This window comes from Acomys minous, assembly GCF_964271855.1.
Source record: "Acomys minous genome assembly, chromosome: 5".
In the NCBI taxonomy this organism is placed as follows: Eukaryota; Metazoa; Chordata; class Mammalia; order Rodentia; family Muridae; genus Acomys; species Acomys minous.
Window position 1 is genome coordinate 130,738,873 of NC_140494.1, and position 19,619 is coordinate 130,758,491.

Below are 19,619 nucleotides of genomic sequence, written 5' to 3' on the forward strand. Positions count from 1 at the left end.
GGTGGGTCCTCTGCAGCAAGAACCCTTAACCCCCGGGCCATCTTTGCCCCTACCCAGATGAGTTCCAACAGTCTACTTTCTTGCCATTGACAACTGGGAAAATGAGGCCCAAATCATTCATTCTAGGGAGTGAACAGCTCTTTATTACCCTGGCTGGTTCTTGTGCTCTCTGTCACCAGAGGTGAATGGGCAGGACCTTGATCTGGGTGTTGCTGCCACTGAACAGTGTAGGAAGGCAACAGGGCCAGGGTGTCTCCCATCAGGGATCAAGGCAACAAGCTCATAAACACACTGAGGAAATGAGCAGGCCTGGATGGATCTGAAACCAGCCATCGAAGGTGGGACCTAGAAATTAATTTTGTATTGCAGATCATGGAGGAGTTTGGGAATTTGGGGTGAGAGCCAGTTTTGTGATTGCAGCACATGTCATTTATAGCTGAGCATTAGCCTGGACCTGCTGTATTTGTCTTGGGCAACTTGAGAGTCTGAGCTCTCAAATTGAAGGTTACCTCTAAAGTAATCCCAAGTTATATGAAGCATGTAATGAAGAAGGTCTAAATATTTCCTTGAGAAAGGCCCGCACTGCTAAAACAATCTGAGATGCAATGTTTGGCATGATTAAAACACTGGGTATTCAAAACTAGTGGTTATAATACGTGTGTGTGTGTGTGTGTGTGTGTGTGTGTGTGTGTGTGTGTGTGTGTGTGCCCAAGTACTCGTCCATGTTCACATGTGCATGTGAGTATATGCGTGTGGTATATTTACATCCTCTTCTTGTAGATGCATGTATGTGTGTATGCGTGTGTGTGCATATGTGTGCACATGTCTGGAGGCCAGAAGTTTAACATTAGGTATCTTCCTCGATCAGTCTCTGCCTTGTGTTTTGAAGCAGGGTCTCTCACTGAACTTGGAGCCCATCTACTTATCCACACAGTTTTTAGATGGATACTGGGAATCTGAACTCTCAAGCCTCATGCTTGTACTGCGGTCACTTTATGAACTGCACCACCTCCTAGCCCATGTATTTCTTATTAAAACAAAACCCTCATACAATAGCTAAGATGATGTGGCTTTGTACATCAACATCATCTCCCCAAAGCAAATGAGGCTCACAAAGCTGGAGGTTTGACCTCAGAGATGAGAGTCCACCTATAGATGACTAGATGGAGGCCTAGAAAGGACAAAATGTCACACTGAGAGGAACCTGGATCTGATGTAGAAGCAGCAGCAGTGAGTTCACAGGCCTGGGGCACATCTCCAGCCTCGCCCTGAGCCATGGGTCAGTATTTGGGGTCCACAGCCATCAGAGTAGTTCATTTTTTCTCTCATCTAACTAGTTTGGTTTGAGCTCAGAAGCATCAGTCAGTTAGTATGGATGAAGGGGACACTGAGTAGCACAAAAAGAAATAGACATTTGGCCTTAAAGTATTTGAAGATGGTCTAAAATGTTAACCACAGAACCAATTGAATGGTGAGATAATGGCCAGTTGTTTTTCATATACTTCTGCCAAATTATCTCAACGTAAAAGATAAGAGGCAATACATTAAATACAAAGCAATTGCTCTGAATGGCTTGGAGTGTACCTTGTCTGTTGTGGTTGTTTTCCCAACATTCGTTTCAAGCCAAATCATTGGTGTGAACCTGTCAATGATTGGCATAGGGTGGGGTATGTGACCCTCCCTGGCCAATATGGCATATAATGGGGAACTCTAATGGGAGTAGGGCAACTTCAAAAATTGTCCAGTAGTGGGTGTCCTGTTTTCTTTCTCCAAAGACTGGCATATGTTTAGAGAGACCCAATCTTGAGGCTGAGAAATACAGAAAACCAGACCCAGAGCCCAGTTGTGCCCTGCCCAGTATCCTCCTTCCTCCAGACTCATCTCCAGGGACGACACATTTCTTTCTGAGTTGGTGGTTCTCTTACGAGCAGCCAGTAACACCCACATTTATACAGTTGCTCAAACATATACATTACGTTTGTCTGGTATCTTATGCAAAACCTCCCGAGAGCCTCCACACTCCACCCAGCAGGAGGCCAGAGTCTCATGATCTTTCTGCCTGTAACAACCACCCAAGAGAAGCTGCTGAAAATTGTACCTGCACCTTTAGCATCACCACAGAGAAATGGAGAAACATTGCCATCCCATAGTAGACTTTCAAAACGCCTACTTAACATTGCCATCCAGGCTCCTGACCCCACCCTCCTAGCTGCTTCAGAGGACAGAAAAACAAAATATCCTTGGGTAGCTCACATCCTTGATGTAGTTCATCTCTTCCTTCAGCTGATTGGTGGACCAGCCATACACCACCATTTCCTTCTGTTGATTGGGATCTGATCTTCGCACCACACCATAGACCACACCCTGGGGAAGCTTCCTGGTAGAGTCTCCATTGTTTAGTTCTGGAGGCTAGGAGAAAGCAGGAAATGAGAAAAGGCATATGAGTCTCACGAACACAGCCATAATGATGGACACCCACGTATGATTAAGCAGGCTGTGCCTGGCCCTGGGTATCCCAGCAGCAGAAACAAGGGGGCAACATCCCAGCCTGATGATGCTGGTCACTCTGCACCAGGCATGAGCTGGGGCTGCCCATGTGAAGCAAGTCTTGGCCCACCATCCTCACTGGCAAGGACCTTCATACACCATCTTCCCAAGGGGATGTCCACTTCTAATTCTCATAAGACACCAGAGGAGTTATGTCATGACCTTGCACTGAGGTGACACTGTTTTCTGCCTTATACCACTTCCTCTGATGACTTCAAATGCCTCATCAACCACATGGCCTGAATTGCAGGAAGGTGAAGCTGCCTGTCATCTGGTAGCGAAACTGTCCTATAAGGGCAGGGTTGACCCTGCAGCCAAGATCTGAGGAGAAGAGGTGGGGTTAGCACATGACCTGGGTGCCCATTTATGAAATATTTCTGAAAAGCCAAGCAGAGGTGGTGTGACTCCAGTCCTGAAGAATCTTCCCACTCCACTTATCTGGTCTTTAATTCCAGCAGTTAATGCTTGAATCATGAGTAAGCTGCAACTCAAAAGTCATACGTCCAAATCTAACACAGCTTTGCAGGATGAAGGCTTCAGGAAGCAGGGGAAAATGGTTTTTGACCACCAAAAAGATTGCTTCAAATGATTAATGTTTATAGCCATTTACCAGCATGGTTTTCCTGCTACTTCATAGCTGAGGTCATGGAAGTCAAAGGGCCCAAAGAGCCTGCATGGGCCACACGTCCACATTTAAGCCAGTCCACAGCTCCTCATACCCTGGGTTTGTTAGATGTGGGGAGACAGCAGGGACCCCCTCAAACATGAAGGGGACAAAGACAAGGAAAATAAAGGAAAAAAAGGAAGTGGGGGGAATGCTAGTGAAATGTCTCAGCAAGTAAAAGTGCTTGCCACCAAGCCCAGTGACCTGAGTTCAGGGTCCACATGGTGGAAGGAGAGAACTGACTCTTGGAAGTTGTTTTCTGACCTCCACATGGGCACTGTGGTTCACCCATGAGCGTGCATGCACACGCACACACACACAAACACACACACATACACACACTCACACACACACACAAACACACACATAAACACATTCACAAACACAAATATACACACTCACACACATACACACTCACACACACAACCACACACAAAGCACAATCACACACATACACACACTCACAAACACATACACACACAAAAACACAAACACACATAAACACATACACATAGACACACTCACAAACACAAATACACACATACACACTCACACAGAAACACACACACACAAATACACACACAAACACACACATATACACACACACAAACACATACACACACACAAACATACACACACAAACACACACACACATATACACTCACACACAACACACACACAGACACACACACCACACAGAGGATCACAAAGAATAAAAAATAAAATGTAACAAGGAATATGTTTTTAGAGAAGTAACTTTTAAAAGAAAAAAAAAAGACAGAAAGAGAAAGAAACCAGTCTGAGACTTCAGAGACAAGCGCTTCTTCACAGCTGCCCCTGAGATGACCCAGTACCTAGTCCACACCACAGAGCTATACCATCAGCAGCCCCCACCCCAACCACCCACCACCACCTTTTCTTTCTTTTTTGTTTTTGAGACAGGGGCTTACTACACACACAGCCTTGGCTACACTGGAACTCACTATGCTGACCAGGCTGGCTTCAAACTCAGAGACTCACCTGCTTCTGCCTCCCGAATTCTGGGTTTAAAGGTGTGCACCAACCACCACACCAGACCCAGTACCAACATTTTCAATTACGTTTTTTGCAGATTTTCCCCAGGTATTCAGAAAGTTGTTTTTAAATACAAAACTGTAATTTGCACTTTAAATGATTTATTGTCACAAAATAATGAGTATTGAATTCATTCAAAGTTTGTAAAATAAAAAATAAAAACCAGAAAGATTCACAACAAATTCTTAATAGTAGTCACCCCTGAGGAGGGAACTGTGAAGTAGGTTTGAGATGCTGGAGAACAAAGGGGTGGCTTTTCCTCATTTTCCGCATTATTTGTTTGAGCATTTTTAACATGAGGACTTTTTATAAAGGGAGGGAACATACCCAATGCTTTTTACAATTCTGTATAAACGTGAGAAGTGATGGGATGTGAAGGTCTGGGACACTTGGTGTTTGGTTTCTGGTAGCAGCTCGTATGTGTGCCCCAGGCACCCAGATCCCATGGGTGTCGCTACCCTTGAAAGTTGTTTGTCTGTTTAAATGACTGGGCTGCTAAATGGTTCCTGGTGGGGTGACACGCTGGCATTCAGATATCCCCAATTTGCTACAGACGTAATTAGGAAAAGGAAAAGCTCCAATGAAACTCCCCCACAGACCAGGAAACAGAAGCTGTTCTTCCAGCCCTGGGCCCCACCCAGTTCCTGAAAAACAGGCTGCTGAGGACACAAGGCTCTGATGAGACACAGGACAGCAAGGTGCCCAGAGGTCTGGTGGTCAGACCAGGAGAATCTACAACCTGGGAGATGAGGACAATGTCAGGACAGCATGCGGCCTGCAATCCCAGCTCTGAGAAGTCTGAGGCAGGGGGCTTGCCCTGAGTTTGACACTAATTGGGGTTGCATAGTGAGTTCAAGGCCTGTTTGGGCTACAGACTGAGCCACTGACTCAACAAAGAAAGGGATTTATGTGCGTTAAAAGATACCTAAGATACACTGGGTGAAAGGGAATAAATTGTAGATTCCTGTTTTTGTTTTAGGAATGTGTATGGCAAATTTCTAAAGACATACAATCCATACCTTTGGTGGCACGCTCCTCAGTGGGAGCAGGACACCATCTTTTCCTTTGTGCTCTTTTGTACTCTGGCCTGTTGCTGTTGCTATTTGTTGCTGAATCATTGTTATGTAAACTTTTTTCTAAAGATTTATTTTGGAGGTGGACACGAATCCCTGCCCCTAGCTAGAGCTATTGGCATTTGATAACTGCTGAGAGAGTCAGTTTTCTTTAAGGGTGTGACGCCTGGTAGGTTGACTACACTCCAGGGGACGACCCCACACCCAAGAATATCTGGACAACACAAACCGGACTGGATTTTTTTTAATAAAGGAGGACATGAAGTTGAGTGGATGGTGAAGTGGGGGTGGGTAGGGAGGACCTGGGAGAGGGGTATCCGTGTACGTGTGCACCTGTGTAGGGTATGTGTACCTGTGAGCACAGGTGTGCACAGAACCTAAAGGAGGCCGCTGTGAGCCACCCAATGTGGATGCTGAACTCAGGTCCCCTACACGAGGAGAGCACATTCTTAGCCATTAAGCCATCTATCCAAAATGCCATCTAAATAAAAGACCTCCAGAGAAAGGGCCTGGTCACAGGGCTCTGCTGAGGAGCAGGACTAGCAGCCTGGTACTCCTTGGGGGAAGGCACTGGACCATGCAGGAAAAGGCCGGAAGGTCATGTGTGAAGAAAGAGAAGGAGAAAAAAAAGGGTGATTTTTATTACACGGCATTTCCTTTAGTCCTTACAAGCCTGCTGTGTAAATGTTACGGTTCATCCAGGGTGAGCATTCAGGTTCCTGTGTCTGTCTTTCCAATGTGCACTTCTCCAATCATACTGCCTCCAAGCCAGTAAAGAGTCTGCAGGGAACTGGACCTCAGATGGCCATGTGGCATCCCAGAAATTCAAGGGGCAGGGAGGCTGGGAGCCCAACCATCAAGTGCCAGAACCATTAGGAAGAGTCAGGCCAGAGATAGGAACTCCTCTTCACTTCACCCCCCACCTCCATCCACCCTCATGCCCCGCCCCTCCTGTTACAAGGCTCTTGCCTTTACCATGCTGCTAGACAGAGATGTCTCTTCCTCCAGAGTGACTTCCTTGACCCTTCAGAACTATCTGGCTTCCTCACACCCATCCTCCCCATGACCACAGCCGCGCCTAAGTGATTGTGGGTGTCCTTAGGATCAGAAGCCTGCTCCCCTGGCAGCCACCAGTCCCAAGATGTCTCTGCCACATCACTTCTTTCCCACTCTTAACTGCAGCAGCCAGCGGTGACGGACACACTGTGACTCTCGGCAAATATTTACTGAATGAACAGGGGCTTTAGAAGCTGCTAGAGGCCCTGGAGAATTCACCTTGAACATGCAAACACATTCCAGCTGAAGGAAACGCCCTTTGTCCTTCTGAGAGCAAGGGTCAGACAGCAGCCCAGAGCCTCAACCACAAATGAAACCTGGAGAAATCCCAGGACAGCAAGTGGGGACATCATGTTTAGAAAATAGCAACATGCTCAAGGTCAAAAACTAGAGAACACAGAAAAAAATAATAGCTAATATGTTTACAAATGCTTTTAGCTCATTTTCCCCCTCCTCTCAAAATATCCCTAAAATGAGTATTACTTTTAGGCATGATGAAAGTATTGTGGTAGTATTAAAAGGCAGGGTTTATCTTGTTTATTTATGCAGGTGAAGGAAGTGAACAGGTTGTAGATGCGGTAGGATTGCCTGTGGGTGGAGGGCCACTGCCTCAAAGGCTTATTACATATTTCCGTTTCCTTCAGTGTAAGTTTCGAACTCTCCATGGCTAAAAGGCCTTTTGAAGCTTTAGAAAGATGGCTTTAAACAAAATTTAAATTATATATGGAGTCTGGCAAGTTGGTTCAGCAGTGAAAGGTCACACACACACACACACACACACACACATACAAACAGATAGAGAGATAGTGTGTGTGTATGTGTGTGTGTGTGTGTGTGTGTGTGAAATACATGTAGAAAACAAAAACATTTAACATATGTTTGGGGCTGGAGAGATGGCCCAGTGGTTTTAAGAGCACATACGACTACTCTTGTAGAGTTCCAGCACCCACCCATATTGGGCAGCTCACAATCACCTATAACTCCAGCTCTAGGGAACTGGATGCCTTCTTCTGATTCCAAGAGCACCTGCATACATATGTACACACACACACACACACACACACACACACACACATCTTAAAGATAATAAATTTTTAAGAAGCAATATACATACACCAGCTCTATTATGTTGCACCTAAGACAATGGAGGGAAAAGCTTCTTGGAAACTAAAGCCCTAGAAGAGAAAGTTCCTACCACAGCAGGGAGCTGAGACAACTCAGGCATCCCATAAACCCCACATAAAATGCATCAGGATTCCAAGCAGGTGCACGCAGTAACGTGCACAGAGAGGCTGTGATCCATGATTTCCCATGAGCACTCTTACAGCTCTGAATTCACCTCAGGCTCTGGTGACAGCTGTGTTCCCTGGGCTGGAAAAGGATGAGAAGCCACAAAAAGTAACCCAATCTAAGATCCTGTGAGATGCCTCAAGCGAGTCACTGGCATTGGATTAGTTGGCTAGTGATGGGGGACTACGCTTTTCACCTCTTAAATCAGAGCATGTGATCTGACAACACAACAAACTCCACAAAGGCAGGGAGTGGCGGTTATTTTCACAGCTGATTCTCAATAGCCAGCATAAATAGACCTGAAATAAACATGGGGAGGATTTCCCCATGTGTTTGCATATGTGTGTTCATATAATGGTAGGTGTACATGTGGGGGCAGGTTAGTATGCATATGTGCGTGTACACGTGTGCACATGTGTAGCGGCTACAGAGGTCAACCTCAGATGTCAACCTCAGAATTACCTCTTTTGAGACACTGCTCTGACATTATTTTGTATGAGTGCATCAGTGTGACCAAGAGTTCCACAGCTGCAGAAAGTCTGGGGATAGGCAAACACTCATGTGCTCTAGAAGAGGAACCTGGGACCCTTGGAGAGGGCGTGAGATAGAAGTGCTACAGAGATTAGTGAAGGATCCAGGACCAGAACCTCAGGCCTATTCGTTGAGCGTATATACAGCCCCTGCACACTGTCACAGAGGCAGCCCAGCCCCAGCTGCAGCTATGAATCATGGCAGCGCACCCGTTCACCTGGCAACAGCCAGGATGTTGTATAAACAGGCTCTCCAAGGACAAGAACCAGCAGGCTTGATCATCCAGGCTTTTAAAGGAAAGGGGCTATAAAATCTGCCAGTGCGGGTTTCCTCCCCTGACACATCACTGGTTCCAGAAGCTCTGGACTCTGCACCCATACATACACAGCCACTCTCTCAGCTTCTCAAAGTCTCAAGGACACTAATGCCACTCCTACTGTGCCTAGCAGCTTCTCCTAGTATCGTTTCTTCTAGCTAGTCTATTAATATGTGCAAAATTTCGCTCATGATGAAGGTCACAGGACCATCTCCAACCAGATCCAAGACTGTGCAGCCACAGTCAACATGATGCATCTGCCATAGCTAGAATTGGTCTCCCTTCCCACTCACCCCTGGGGTGTGTGTGTGTTTGTGTGTGTGTACGTGAACATGAGTGTGTGTCTCAGTCTCTTTCCACTCCTCTCTCACACACACACATTCTTTCTCTCCTCTCTCTTTCCTCCTCCCTCCACTTCTCTCTCTCTCTCTCTCTCTCTCTCTCTCTCTCTCTCTCTCTCTCTCTCTGTGAGTGCTCACTCACATGGTTACAGGGCATACAGAGTTGGGCAGGAATATGGACACAGACCTTCAGAGAGTTACACAGGCCTTTGAAAATGACAGATGAGAGTATTTAATTTCAAAATGATCTACTATCAGTTTTATTCCTAAAGTTTAACCATTCTTAAGAAAATTTCACATTCCTTTCATGAAATCTGTGATCATAAGAAACCATCATTCCAAGCTAGGTGGTGGTGGCGCATGCCTTTAATCCAAGCACTTGGGAGACAGAGGCAGGTGGATCGCTGTGAGTTCAAGGCCAGCCTGGTCTACAAAGTGAGTCCACGACAGTCAAGGCTACACAGAGAAATCTGGTTTCGAAAAAATAACAACAACAACAACAAAACCCACCATCATTCCTTCTTCCACATTATTATGTTTAATATATAAATAAAAAGCCAGGAGTGGTGGGACACATCTGTAATCCCAGCCCTTGGGAGGTAGAGGCAAGAAGATCAAGACTTCAAAGTCAGCCTCAGGTACAAGAGACAAACAAACAAACAAACAGGAAGTAAAAAGAAAACAAAAGGCTAATTCATCTGGGTGGCTCACACAATTTAAGGAGCTTGCTATGAGTTGAACTATGTCAATCCCCCATTTAAAAAAAAAAAGGTGCCATCTTAACTGCTAGTAACTTAAACTCTGACCTTACTTAGAGACAAGATCTACTTAAAATGGGGTCGTTAGAGTGGGCCCCACTCTATTATCCCCAGGGTCCTTATAAAAAGGAGGGAATTTGGACAGACACAGACCCATGCACACAGGAAGAGCTCCATCTGTAAAGACTACCACAAGACAAGGACTAAAGGGAACCGCCAGACTCTAGATGAGTTAAAGGAGTCTGTTTCAGAGCCTCCCAGGGAGTGTGGCCTGCCTCTAGCCCAGCCTCTAGCCCTCAGAACTATGCAACAATAAAATTCTGTTGTTCAGCCCATGTAGTCTATGGTGTTGTTATGGCAACTTCTGAAACTAACATGAAACTGATCATCAGAGTCACTAAACACCTACTGTGCGCAGAGAGCAAGGCTCCCTAGAACAGAGCAGTCAATGTCTTCCTGCTCTTGCATGTTGCTATGCTAACTCAGCGTTCTTTTCATATTCAAATGTTTACAGAAATGGGTATCCATTCCTGTGGGTTATGATAGTCTGCAGGATGTCCAGATAAATAGAGAGAAGACACTGTGCAGGGTGTGGTGGTACATGCCTTTAATCCTAGCACTCGGGAGGCAGAGGCAGGTGGATCGCTGTGAGTTTGACGCCAGCTTGGTCTACAAAGCAAGTCAGGGAGGGACAGCCAAGGCTACACAGAGAAATCCTGTTTTGAAAAACAAACAAAAAAAAAAAAGGAAGAAGAAGATACCGCAACCATGAGAAAAAAGGACCTTAGCAGGGGTTCTAAGGAGGGAGGCTATGCCTGGTACATGAGAGATAAAGAGGAATTACTGGCAGGGTGGGTGGAGCCTGTAAGAGCAGGGCCCAACCAGTGATGCCACCCAGGAGCAGAGTCACAAAACAACACATGGACTCGGGAGAGATATTGTCACCATCTTCTACCTTCTATCCTCACAGATCATGTCCTGCCTTTCTAGTCCACCTCACAGGTCAGATGTTGATGAGGACCCTATATTAACTCACTGTTTATTTGTCTGTCTATCTATTTATCTATCTATCTATCTATCTATCTATCTATCTATCTATCTATCTACCAATGTTTCTCAGTGCAGAGTTTCTTCTCTGTGTCACCCTGGCTGTCCCGGAACTCACTCTATAGTCCAGGGTGGCCTTGAACTCACAAAGATCCACCTGCCTCTGCCTCCCAAGTTCTGGGATTAAAGGTATGTGTGTACCACCACTGCCCAGATTCATTTACTCTTTAAAAAAAAAACATTTTATGATTCTTAATTATGCACATGTCTGCTTGTAGGTATGCACACATCAATGCCCAAGGAGGCCAGAGATATTGCACACCCCCAGGGCTAGAGTTACCTGCAGTTGTGAGCTCTCTGACGTGGGTGCTGGGAACTGAACTTGGGTCCCCTGAGTCACATGCAGTTGTGAGCTATCTGACTCGGGTGTTGGGAACTGAATTTGGGTCCCCTGAGTTATATGCAGTTGTGAGCTCTCTGATGCGGGTGTTGAGAACTGAACTTGGGTCCCTGCAAGAAAGGTTTGTGCTCTTGACCAGTGAGCCATCTCTCCAGCTTCAGCTCATTTGTTCTTTACAGTAAGGCTAGGACCGAATCTCTCGGGTAGCTATCTGGGGAAGAAGGCTCCAGGGAAAAAACTAGAATATAAAAGAGAAGGGACTGTGCTCTGAAGGAAATGAGTGGAGGGGACAGAGGGAATCTGCTCATGATACAGATGGTTAGATCTCAGGGAAGGACAGGAACCTGCCCCATTAACTACTCAATCAACTGCTACTCCTTGTAATATTCCCAGATCCATGTCCAAGATTGACCCTACCTGGTTCCCTGGAAGTGCATGAGTCAGAGCGACCCTGGGGTAAACGCACTCAGTGGATGACCCTAAGGGGGAAAAAACTCATCCTCACCAATGATGGAAGTATGGGAATGTCAGGTGCAGAAAGCTACAGCCAGAATGTCCCATTCGAAGTTCCAATATTGCCTAAAACATTTTTAAAATTTGTAAATAGAGGTAATACACACTAATAAACTATCATTGTTATGATAGGTAGAAATAATGTCACAAACCAACATGGCCTTCACCAGAAAAGGATCCAGAGATCACAGCTAGTGAGACGGTCCCCAAGGCAGAAAAAGATGAGTTCTCTAGGGTTGGGCCTTTGCAGAGAGGGGAGCTGGGGGCTGGTAGATCTTTGTAGAGAGGGGAGCTGAGGGATGGTAGATCTTTACAGAGAGGTGAGGTGCGGGCTGTAGATCTGCACAGAGAGGGGAGGTGGGAGCCAGCAGGTCTTTGAAGAGGGGACTGTGGACCAGGTGATAGTAGAGTGATGCTGAGATTATGGAGAGGAGTGGAATGACATCAGCAAAGATGCAGAAGGTATAGCCCAAGAGGAAGAAGAGAGGCAACACTTCATGGGTGGGAATGACTCTAAGACAGCTAAAGGGAAAGAGGCCACGACCAAAGCAAAGGCCACTGAGTTTGACCTACAAAAGGCAAAGGTGGCTGGGTGCAGTGGCACATGCTTGTAATCCCAGCACTCAGGGAGGCAGATGCAAGCCTGGTCTATAAACTGACTCCAGGACAGCCAAGGCTACACAGAGAAACCCTGTCTCAAAAAAAAAAAAAAAAGGCAAAAGTGGTATTCAGTTACTTCACCTTAGAATCCAGTCATAGTAGTGGGCATCTTTCCCTCACTATTTTAATTTTACTATTTATTTATTTATTTAGGTTTTTGAGACAGAGTTTCTCTGTGTAGCCCTAGCTGTCCTGGAACTCACTCTATAGACCAGGCTGGTGTGGGACTTGCAGAGATCCACCTGCCTCTGCCTTCCAAGTGATGGGATTGAAGGCATGCACCATCACTACCCAGCTTTCTTTTTTAAAATGCTCATGATCATATATGGGGGAGGCCATATGTGTACAGAGGCCAGAGAGTGACCTTATGTGTCGGCCTCAAGCCAGTGTTTACTACCTTTGAGAAAAGTTTTCTCATTGACCTAGATCTCAACAATTAGGCTAGCCTGGCTGGCCAGCAAACTCCAGGCACCCACCTTCCCCTGCCCCTGATTGCAAGCCCACATCTCCATGCACAGCACTATTCCTTGAGCACTAAGGGTTACACTTAGAGCTTTACCAAGTGAGCTATCTCCCTAGGCCCACTCAGCTCCCTTGCTCTTTGCAGCTAGGCGTCAGCATGCCCTCTTGCAGAGGAAGCTAGGGTCTGCTTTCCAGAACTGGTGGGCAGCAGACCATAGTCTCAGACAGCAGAAAATGCTCAAGGGCACTAAGAACAGCAGACAGGCGAGCATCTGCTTTAGACTTAGGAAGCCTCTCCAATACATCCCATGATCCCATGATCCCTGGAAAGTACTGACTATTGAACTTGCCTTGAGCACCCTCCCAACACACCTCCATGCAGCATGGCAAGTGTGCCCTCTTCATTACTTGTGAGCTGTGAGAAATATGGTGAATATAGAACAGACAGAAGAACATCTTGCAGGCAGTGGGCCTATGTATGGCTAGCTGCCCACAGGCATCTGCCGTGACAGTGTCAGTAACTAAGGCCCAGCTGCTCTCGGCCAGCTGCAGCTCTAATGGCCAGGAAATCCTCTGGGACATTTCACTTCATTAGACTTTGACTTCATTAGAAGTCAGTCAGGCCATTTGACATCTTCAGACTTCCATGTCCTATCCAGGCTCCAATCCCTGGCTTGGCAAACCATGAGTTCTCCTTCAAAGGAATCAAAGTCATTGAGCCTAACCAGCATGTTGGGTACCTTGCAATTTTGTGGCTCCCAGGGAGGGGCAGACACACTGCAACCACATCAGAAGAAGTGGCTTCTCTAGGGAACCCTAGTTGGTATGTGAACCCTGCTCCTAGTGACTCAAGCCCAAGATTCCAGCCAGGACATGGTGTCAAAATCACTATCTTCCCAGTTGCCACAAGAACCTTTGGGTGCTGCCACCACCCAAGAGCTTCAGTCCTGGGGAAACAGCCAGCCTCACCCTCCTCTCTACCCCAGTTCTTCTGCAGTGAGTCACCAGCTTGTTACAGATGGACACTTAGGGCCTCACACCTGGTGCTCAGTGCAGGTGACATCAAGGTGCACAGCTCCTGAGCTCCTCAGAGCCTGGCTGTTCCGAAGCACCTGTGGTGGGCTAGTTGGAGGCATAAGGAGAAAGTGGCCTTGCTTTGCTATAAAGATATGAAGGTTCAGTGGTGTGTGTGTGTGTGTGTGTGTGTGTGTGTGTGTGTGTGTTGATTTGAAGAAGAAAATTTAAAGGTCAGAAATTTATTCTTGGAAAGGTTAATTGTTGAGGTTTTTAAATTATTCTTCTTAACATTTCCCTGTATGTCCCATTTGTCAACCAAGTCAGGGTTCTAATAGTAAGATTTGTGAAGGCTGGGACTCTTCCAATCTTTTCATGAGTAGCCATTTTGCCTTGGGAAATTTGAGGATGTACTTCCTGGGGGTGAGGGAAGGTAAATAAATCTAAAAGTCTGTACTTGTACTGGGGGGGGGGTCGGCTGTACTATACTAGTTTGGGGGCTAGACTTACATTGTCATCCTGATCACTAAAGCAGTTGGAAATTACACCATTGAGAGAGTGATGTGCCCTTTCCTAGACCAACAACTTATATCAGTTAATGTGATTCAGTTCTGACGCAGATCATTCCTTTCTATGCCTTCCACCTTTATTGGACATAATCATCCAGCAAGGGCCTTTCTGTTAAAGTTTCTTTCTCTTTAAAAAAAATTTTATTAAGCTTTTAAAAAATATTTATTTATGAGCACTCTACTATATGAACACCTGCAGGCCAGAAGAGGGCATCAGATCCCATTGTAGATGGTTCTGAGCCCTCCATGTAGTTGCTGGAAATTGAACTCAGGACCTTTGAAAAAGCAGACAAGTGCTCTTAACTACTGAGCCATCTCCAGCCCCACTTCTGTGGTCTCTTTAGGGTATGGTATCTGGTTTCTTTTTATCATTTATCTTTTCCTTTAAAATTTAAAATATATATTTATTTATTGTATATGTGTGTATGTGGGGGGATTGCACATGCTATTATATACATGTGGAAAGAAAAAGGCAAATTGGGGAAATCACACCTCTTCTTCTACCACATAAGTAGAACCTAGGGATCAAACTCAGGTTGTCAGGTTTCATGGCAGCTGTCTTTACCAACTGAGCCATGACACCAATACCCCAACCCCCTACTCCCATGTACCTCTTGTAAAAGACAGCTCTCTGCTGACTGTTCTGAGTATAAATGTCATTTTCATCTCATTGTAATCATTACAGAGTTGGGATTATCATGGTGAAATATGGAATAGATATATTATTTTATAAACTTTTTCTCCCCAAATAGATTGTTTCCCACTGAATGAGTATCTGTCATAAAAAAAATATTCCTTTGGCTGCTAGGGAAGTTATAGCAATAAGCACATGACCTCAGATAAAATGATGCCATCAATATGTCCTTAGCATTTGCATAAAACTATTTGTAATTTCCACTTTAACTTTTGACACTTCTTTTCTCTATATAAATAAAAGTAATGCCTGATGCTTAGTTACAGTAAAAAAAAAAAAGCCATTGCCTTAACCAATTTGGAAAGCACTCTTCAAGACAGAAGACACAGCGTGAGAATGAACTCCACAGCTAAGCACCCAGCTCTTTCCTCGGCAATGAGAGCATCTGCTCCGGGGCACCTTGGCCTGCTGCAGCTCTCACAAGCTTGTCTCATTCTCTGTTACTCTACCATGCACATGGACACAGCCAGCACGGCCCCAGTCCAGTCCACTCACTCTGGACTGGGCTTCTTCCTCAAACTTCCCCAAATGCCATCAGCTCTAAGAGGGACAGTAAGAGTGAGGACACAAAGGGGACCCCATTCAATCCTGGTCATCACAGGAGCCCAGTAGCTGAAGCCTCACTGCCCCTGAGTTGTTATGAGCTTTGGTGCTGTGGTGGTGAACACTGACTGCCAGTTTCACAGGACCTAGAATCACCTAGGACATCAAGTACTAGGTGCATCTGTGAGGGAGTTTTTAGACTGGGTAAACTGAGGTAAAAATCCCCATCCTGACTGTGTATGGCACTGTCCCATGGGCTGAATAAAAAGGAGAAAGCAAGCTGAGCACCAGCTCCCATCTCTCTCTGCTTCCTGACTGCAGATGCACTGTGACCAGCTGCCTGAGGGTCCTGCCACCATGGCTTCCACACCACAATGGGCTGTGCCCTTAAACCATTAGCCCAAAGTAAATGCTTCCTTCCTCGAGTTGTTTTTGCCACAGTAATGAAAAAAGTCGCAAACGCAGCTGCCAAGCATTTCCTTTGTTGAATGTTCATAGCTGTGGGGAATCTGAAAGAAGTCTTCAGTCACATGTCGCATACATAAAAATGAAATTCATTCAATAGCTAATATGTGGCTCATATTCCAAATCTGATAAGCATATCAACACATCTGTTACAAATTTTCTGGCCTAACCCAAGTTTGCTCATGATATTTCATGTTCTGTTTCTTAATCCATCTTTCCAACAACAGAAATTCATCTTGCTTTTAATATCATCCAATTCATGGGAGGGATTCTGGCCAACTGTTCTGTAGAATGTCCTGTATTCTGGACCTTTCTATTTTCTTATCAGTAATTCAGTCACACAATTCAGCCTGAAGATTACACAGGTATTGTAAGTACTTTTTTAAAATAATTTATTTATTTTTATTTTATGTGCATTGGTGTTTCACCTGCATGTTTGTCTGGGTGAGAGTGGCAGCTCTCAGAGTTGTAACTCTAAGACAGTTGTGAGCTGCCATGTGGGTGCTGAGAATTGAACCTGGGTCCTCTGGAAGAGCAGGCAGTGCTCTTAGCCGCTGAGCCATCTCTCCAGCCCCTTGTGAGTACTTCTTAATCACATCACTTAGGGAGCCCCCAACAGAGAGTTGTCATCTGCTGATCATGCTGGGTTGGGTCACCTAGTGGAAGTTTTACTAGACTTTAAGGTCAACTGTTCCTTTAGAGACTATACCCTATCAGTGATATCATTATCAGTTATAATGTTTAGTTAACCAGTTTCTTTTCTTTTCTTTTTCTTTTTTTTCCAAGACAAGGTTTCTCTGTGTAGCCTTGCCTGTCCTGGACTCTCTTTGTAGACCAGGCTGGCCTCAAACTCACAACGATCTGCCTGCCTCTGCCTCCCGAGTGCTGGGATTAAAGGTATGCGCCACCACGCTGGGCCCAATCAACTAGTTTCTTAACCACTGATGAGCCTATCTGGAAATTCCACATTTTTCTAGATTACTTAGTGATCCATAACGAGCCTGTCCCCTCTCCCTTCCTTCTCTGCCTCTCTTGTTAGCACTAGTGTTGTAGGTTTTTATTATTATTCAATGTATCACAATCCTTTGAAGGTTGAGTGTCCTTTATCTCAAAATTCTTGGGACTGGAAGAGCATCAGATGTTGAAGTTCTTTATACTTGGTTGGAATAGTTGTACAGACTTAACAGTTAAACAAATCTACTCGAGGCTGGAGAGATGGCTCAGTGGTTAAGAGCGCCGCCTGTTCTTCCAAAGGTCCTGAGTTCAACTCCCAGCAACCACATGGTGGTTCACAACCATCTATAATGTGATCTAATGTCCTCTTCTGGTGTGCAGGTGTACATATGGACAGAACACTGTATACATAATAAATAAATAAATCTTTTTAAAAAAAGAAGAAAAAAAACATATCTACTCGCCAAAATTCAAATTCCAAAATGTCACAACATCCAAAAAATCAGGGCTATTCATCTGGGCAGCGGTGGTGCACACCTTTAGTCCCAGCCCTCAGGAGGCAAGTGGTTTCCTGGGTGTTCGAGGTTGGCTGGGTCTACAATGTGAGTTCCAGAACAGCCAGGGCGGGAACACAGACAAACCCTGTCTGGGTGGTTGTGGGGAGATTGGGGCTGTTTAACTTGTATTGATATTAATCTCTCTGGTGTTCAAACTATGTCCATTTTAACCAGAAAGAGCTGTTGTCAGTGCTGGAGAGATGGCTCGGAGGTTAAAAGCAACTTCTGCTCTTCTAGAGGCCCCAGGTTAGATTCCCAACACCTACATGGCAGCTCAACAACCATCTGTAACTCCAGTTCCAGGGATCTGATGTCCTCTTCTGGCCCCATGGCCTCTAAATGCATGTGGTACACAGACGTACATACAGGCAAAACACACATACGCATAAAATAAAAACAAACAAATCTTTAATAAAGAATAAAATCAGTTTCTACGGCCTTAGCTAGGACCTCACTGGTACTGCCTAGATTTTCTGAACCAGGTGTCTCAGGTCTAGCTTTTCCTGCCCACCTCCCGGCACATCCTCGCAGGTGCTGCTGGTGACATACTTCCTCTCCTTTGAAGCAGCTCAGAGTTTACATTCTCTCAGAGCACTCTGGCCATAACTTTGGCTTCCTTCCTCCCTACTTCCTGCGCCTGGCATTTGCACAATCAGCACTGGAAACGCGTTGCAGGAGAGGAGGAGCTGGGGAGATGGTTGGTAAAGGACGGGCTGTGCAATCATGAGGGTCTGAGTTTGGGTCAGCATCCACTTTAAACAAACAAACAAAACAGGGATGAGCACGTGGAGAAAGGCAAATGCTGGGACAATTGGTAAGAGAAAGAGACAAATTACCATGGCAAACTGGTAAGCTTTTGGTTCAGGGACAAAACCCCATATTAAGAAATAAGGCCAGGCATAGTAGTGCACGCCTTCAATACCAGCACTCAGGAGGCAGAGGCAGGCAGACCTCTGAGTTTCAGGCCATAGTGTTCTGCATAGTGAGTCCCGGACAGTCTGAAATACATAGATCTATCTGAAAAAGAAAAAAGTAAGCTAGAGAGATGGCTCTTTGTCTTAAGAGTACTTGTTGCTCTTACATAGGACCCCAGTGCAATTCCCAACACACACATGGTGGTTTACACCCATCCATAACTTCAGTTCCATGGGATCCAACATCCTCTTCTGACTTCTGAGAACACCAGGCACACATGTGCTGCCCATACATACATTCAGACAAAACACTCACACATGTAAGATAAAATCTGAAAATTCTGAAAAAAAATAAAGGGGAGGGAAGAATAAATAAGGTGGAAAGCAACAGAGGAAGACACCCAATGTCTACCTCTTACCACCTCAGACAGGGACATGCATGAACACACACACACACACACACACACACACACACAAAGTTAAGAGTGTCATGTGCAAGGAAGGACAGGTATATACAGTCAACTCTGGACATTATGAGCCTCTTACCAGTCTACAGGAAGCTTCCTTGTTTATGGTTCACTACATTGCTGATTAAATCGAAAGTGAAGCTTGCATTTCAAGAAGTCACAATCTCATGATTCTACCCATGACATCTATAACCTATTATTCCACTTTATGTTCATATCCTCCAGTCTCCAGAACATCTATCCCTTTAGCTTACACTGTTCCCTACAGAAAGTGCACTGTTATTTTGTTTACTTTCATTCTCAGCCCACTAGACTACAAGCTCCGTGGGTGACAGCCACTGCCTTGTTTTCTGCTGTGTTCAGCACTGTAGTCCTAGGGTATGAAGCTTAGCAGGTGCCAGTCATTGCTTAGGAATGAGGAAAATGGTGTCATCTGGAACACAGGCAGAGTAAGCAGGTCCTCCCATTTACTTGTTAAGCCTACACTTCTGCGACATGCCAGTCACTTAGCACCATCTCTATGTTCCCACATAGGAACATTACATCACCATTGTTTATTTGTATACCTGTCCCAGCTGGAAAACTGCAAGTCCCTCTAAAGCAAAGGTGAGGCCATTCTTATCTGTACAGCCCCAGCATTCTGTTCAGAAATGACACAGATATGTTCGCAGAATTCCTCTCTATGCAGCCAAGAGCATGATCGGCCACCC

The 19,619-nt window shown here is 45.4% G+C and overlaps 1 protein-coding gene across 2 annotated transcripts in view; it reads right to left on the reverse strand.

Annotated features, from left to right (window-relative positions):
- The window catches only part of MYZAP (myocardial zonula adherens protein), an 88,833-nt gene that overhangs the window by 55,915 nt on the left and 13,299 nt on the right, over nucleotides 1-19,619 (reverse strand). For both annotated transcript variants that reach the window (XM_084782741.1, XM_084782742.1), the window contains exon 3: nucleotides 2,254-2,409. In XM_084782741.1, coding sequence (XP_084638867.1) covers nucleotides 2,254-2,409 — 156 coding nt within the window. The remainder of the gene's footprint in view (nucleotides 1-2,253; nucleotides 2,410-19,619) is intronic.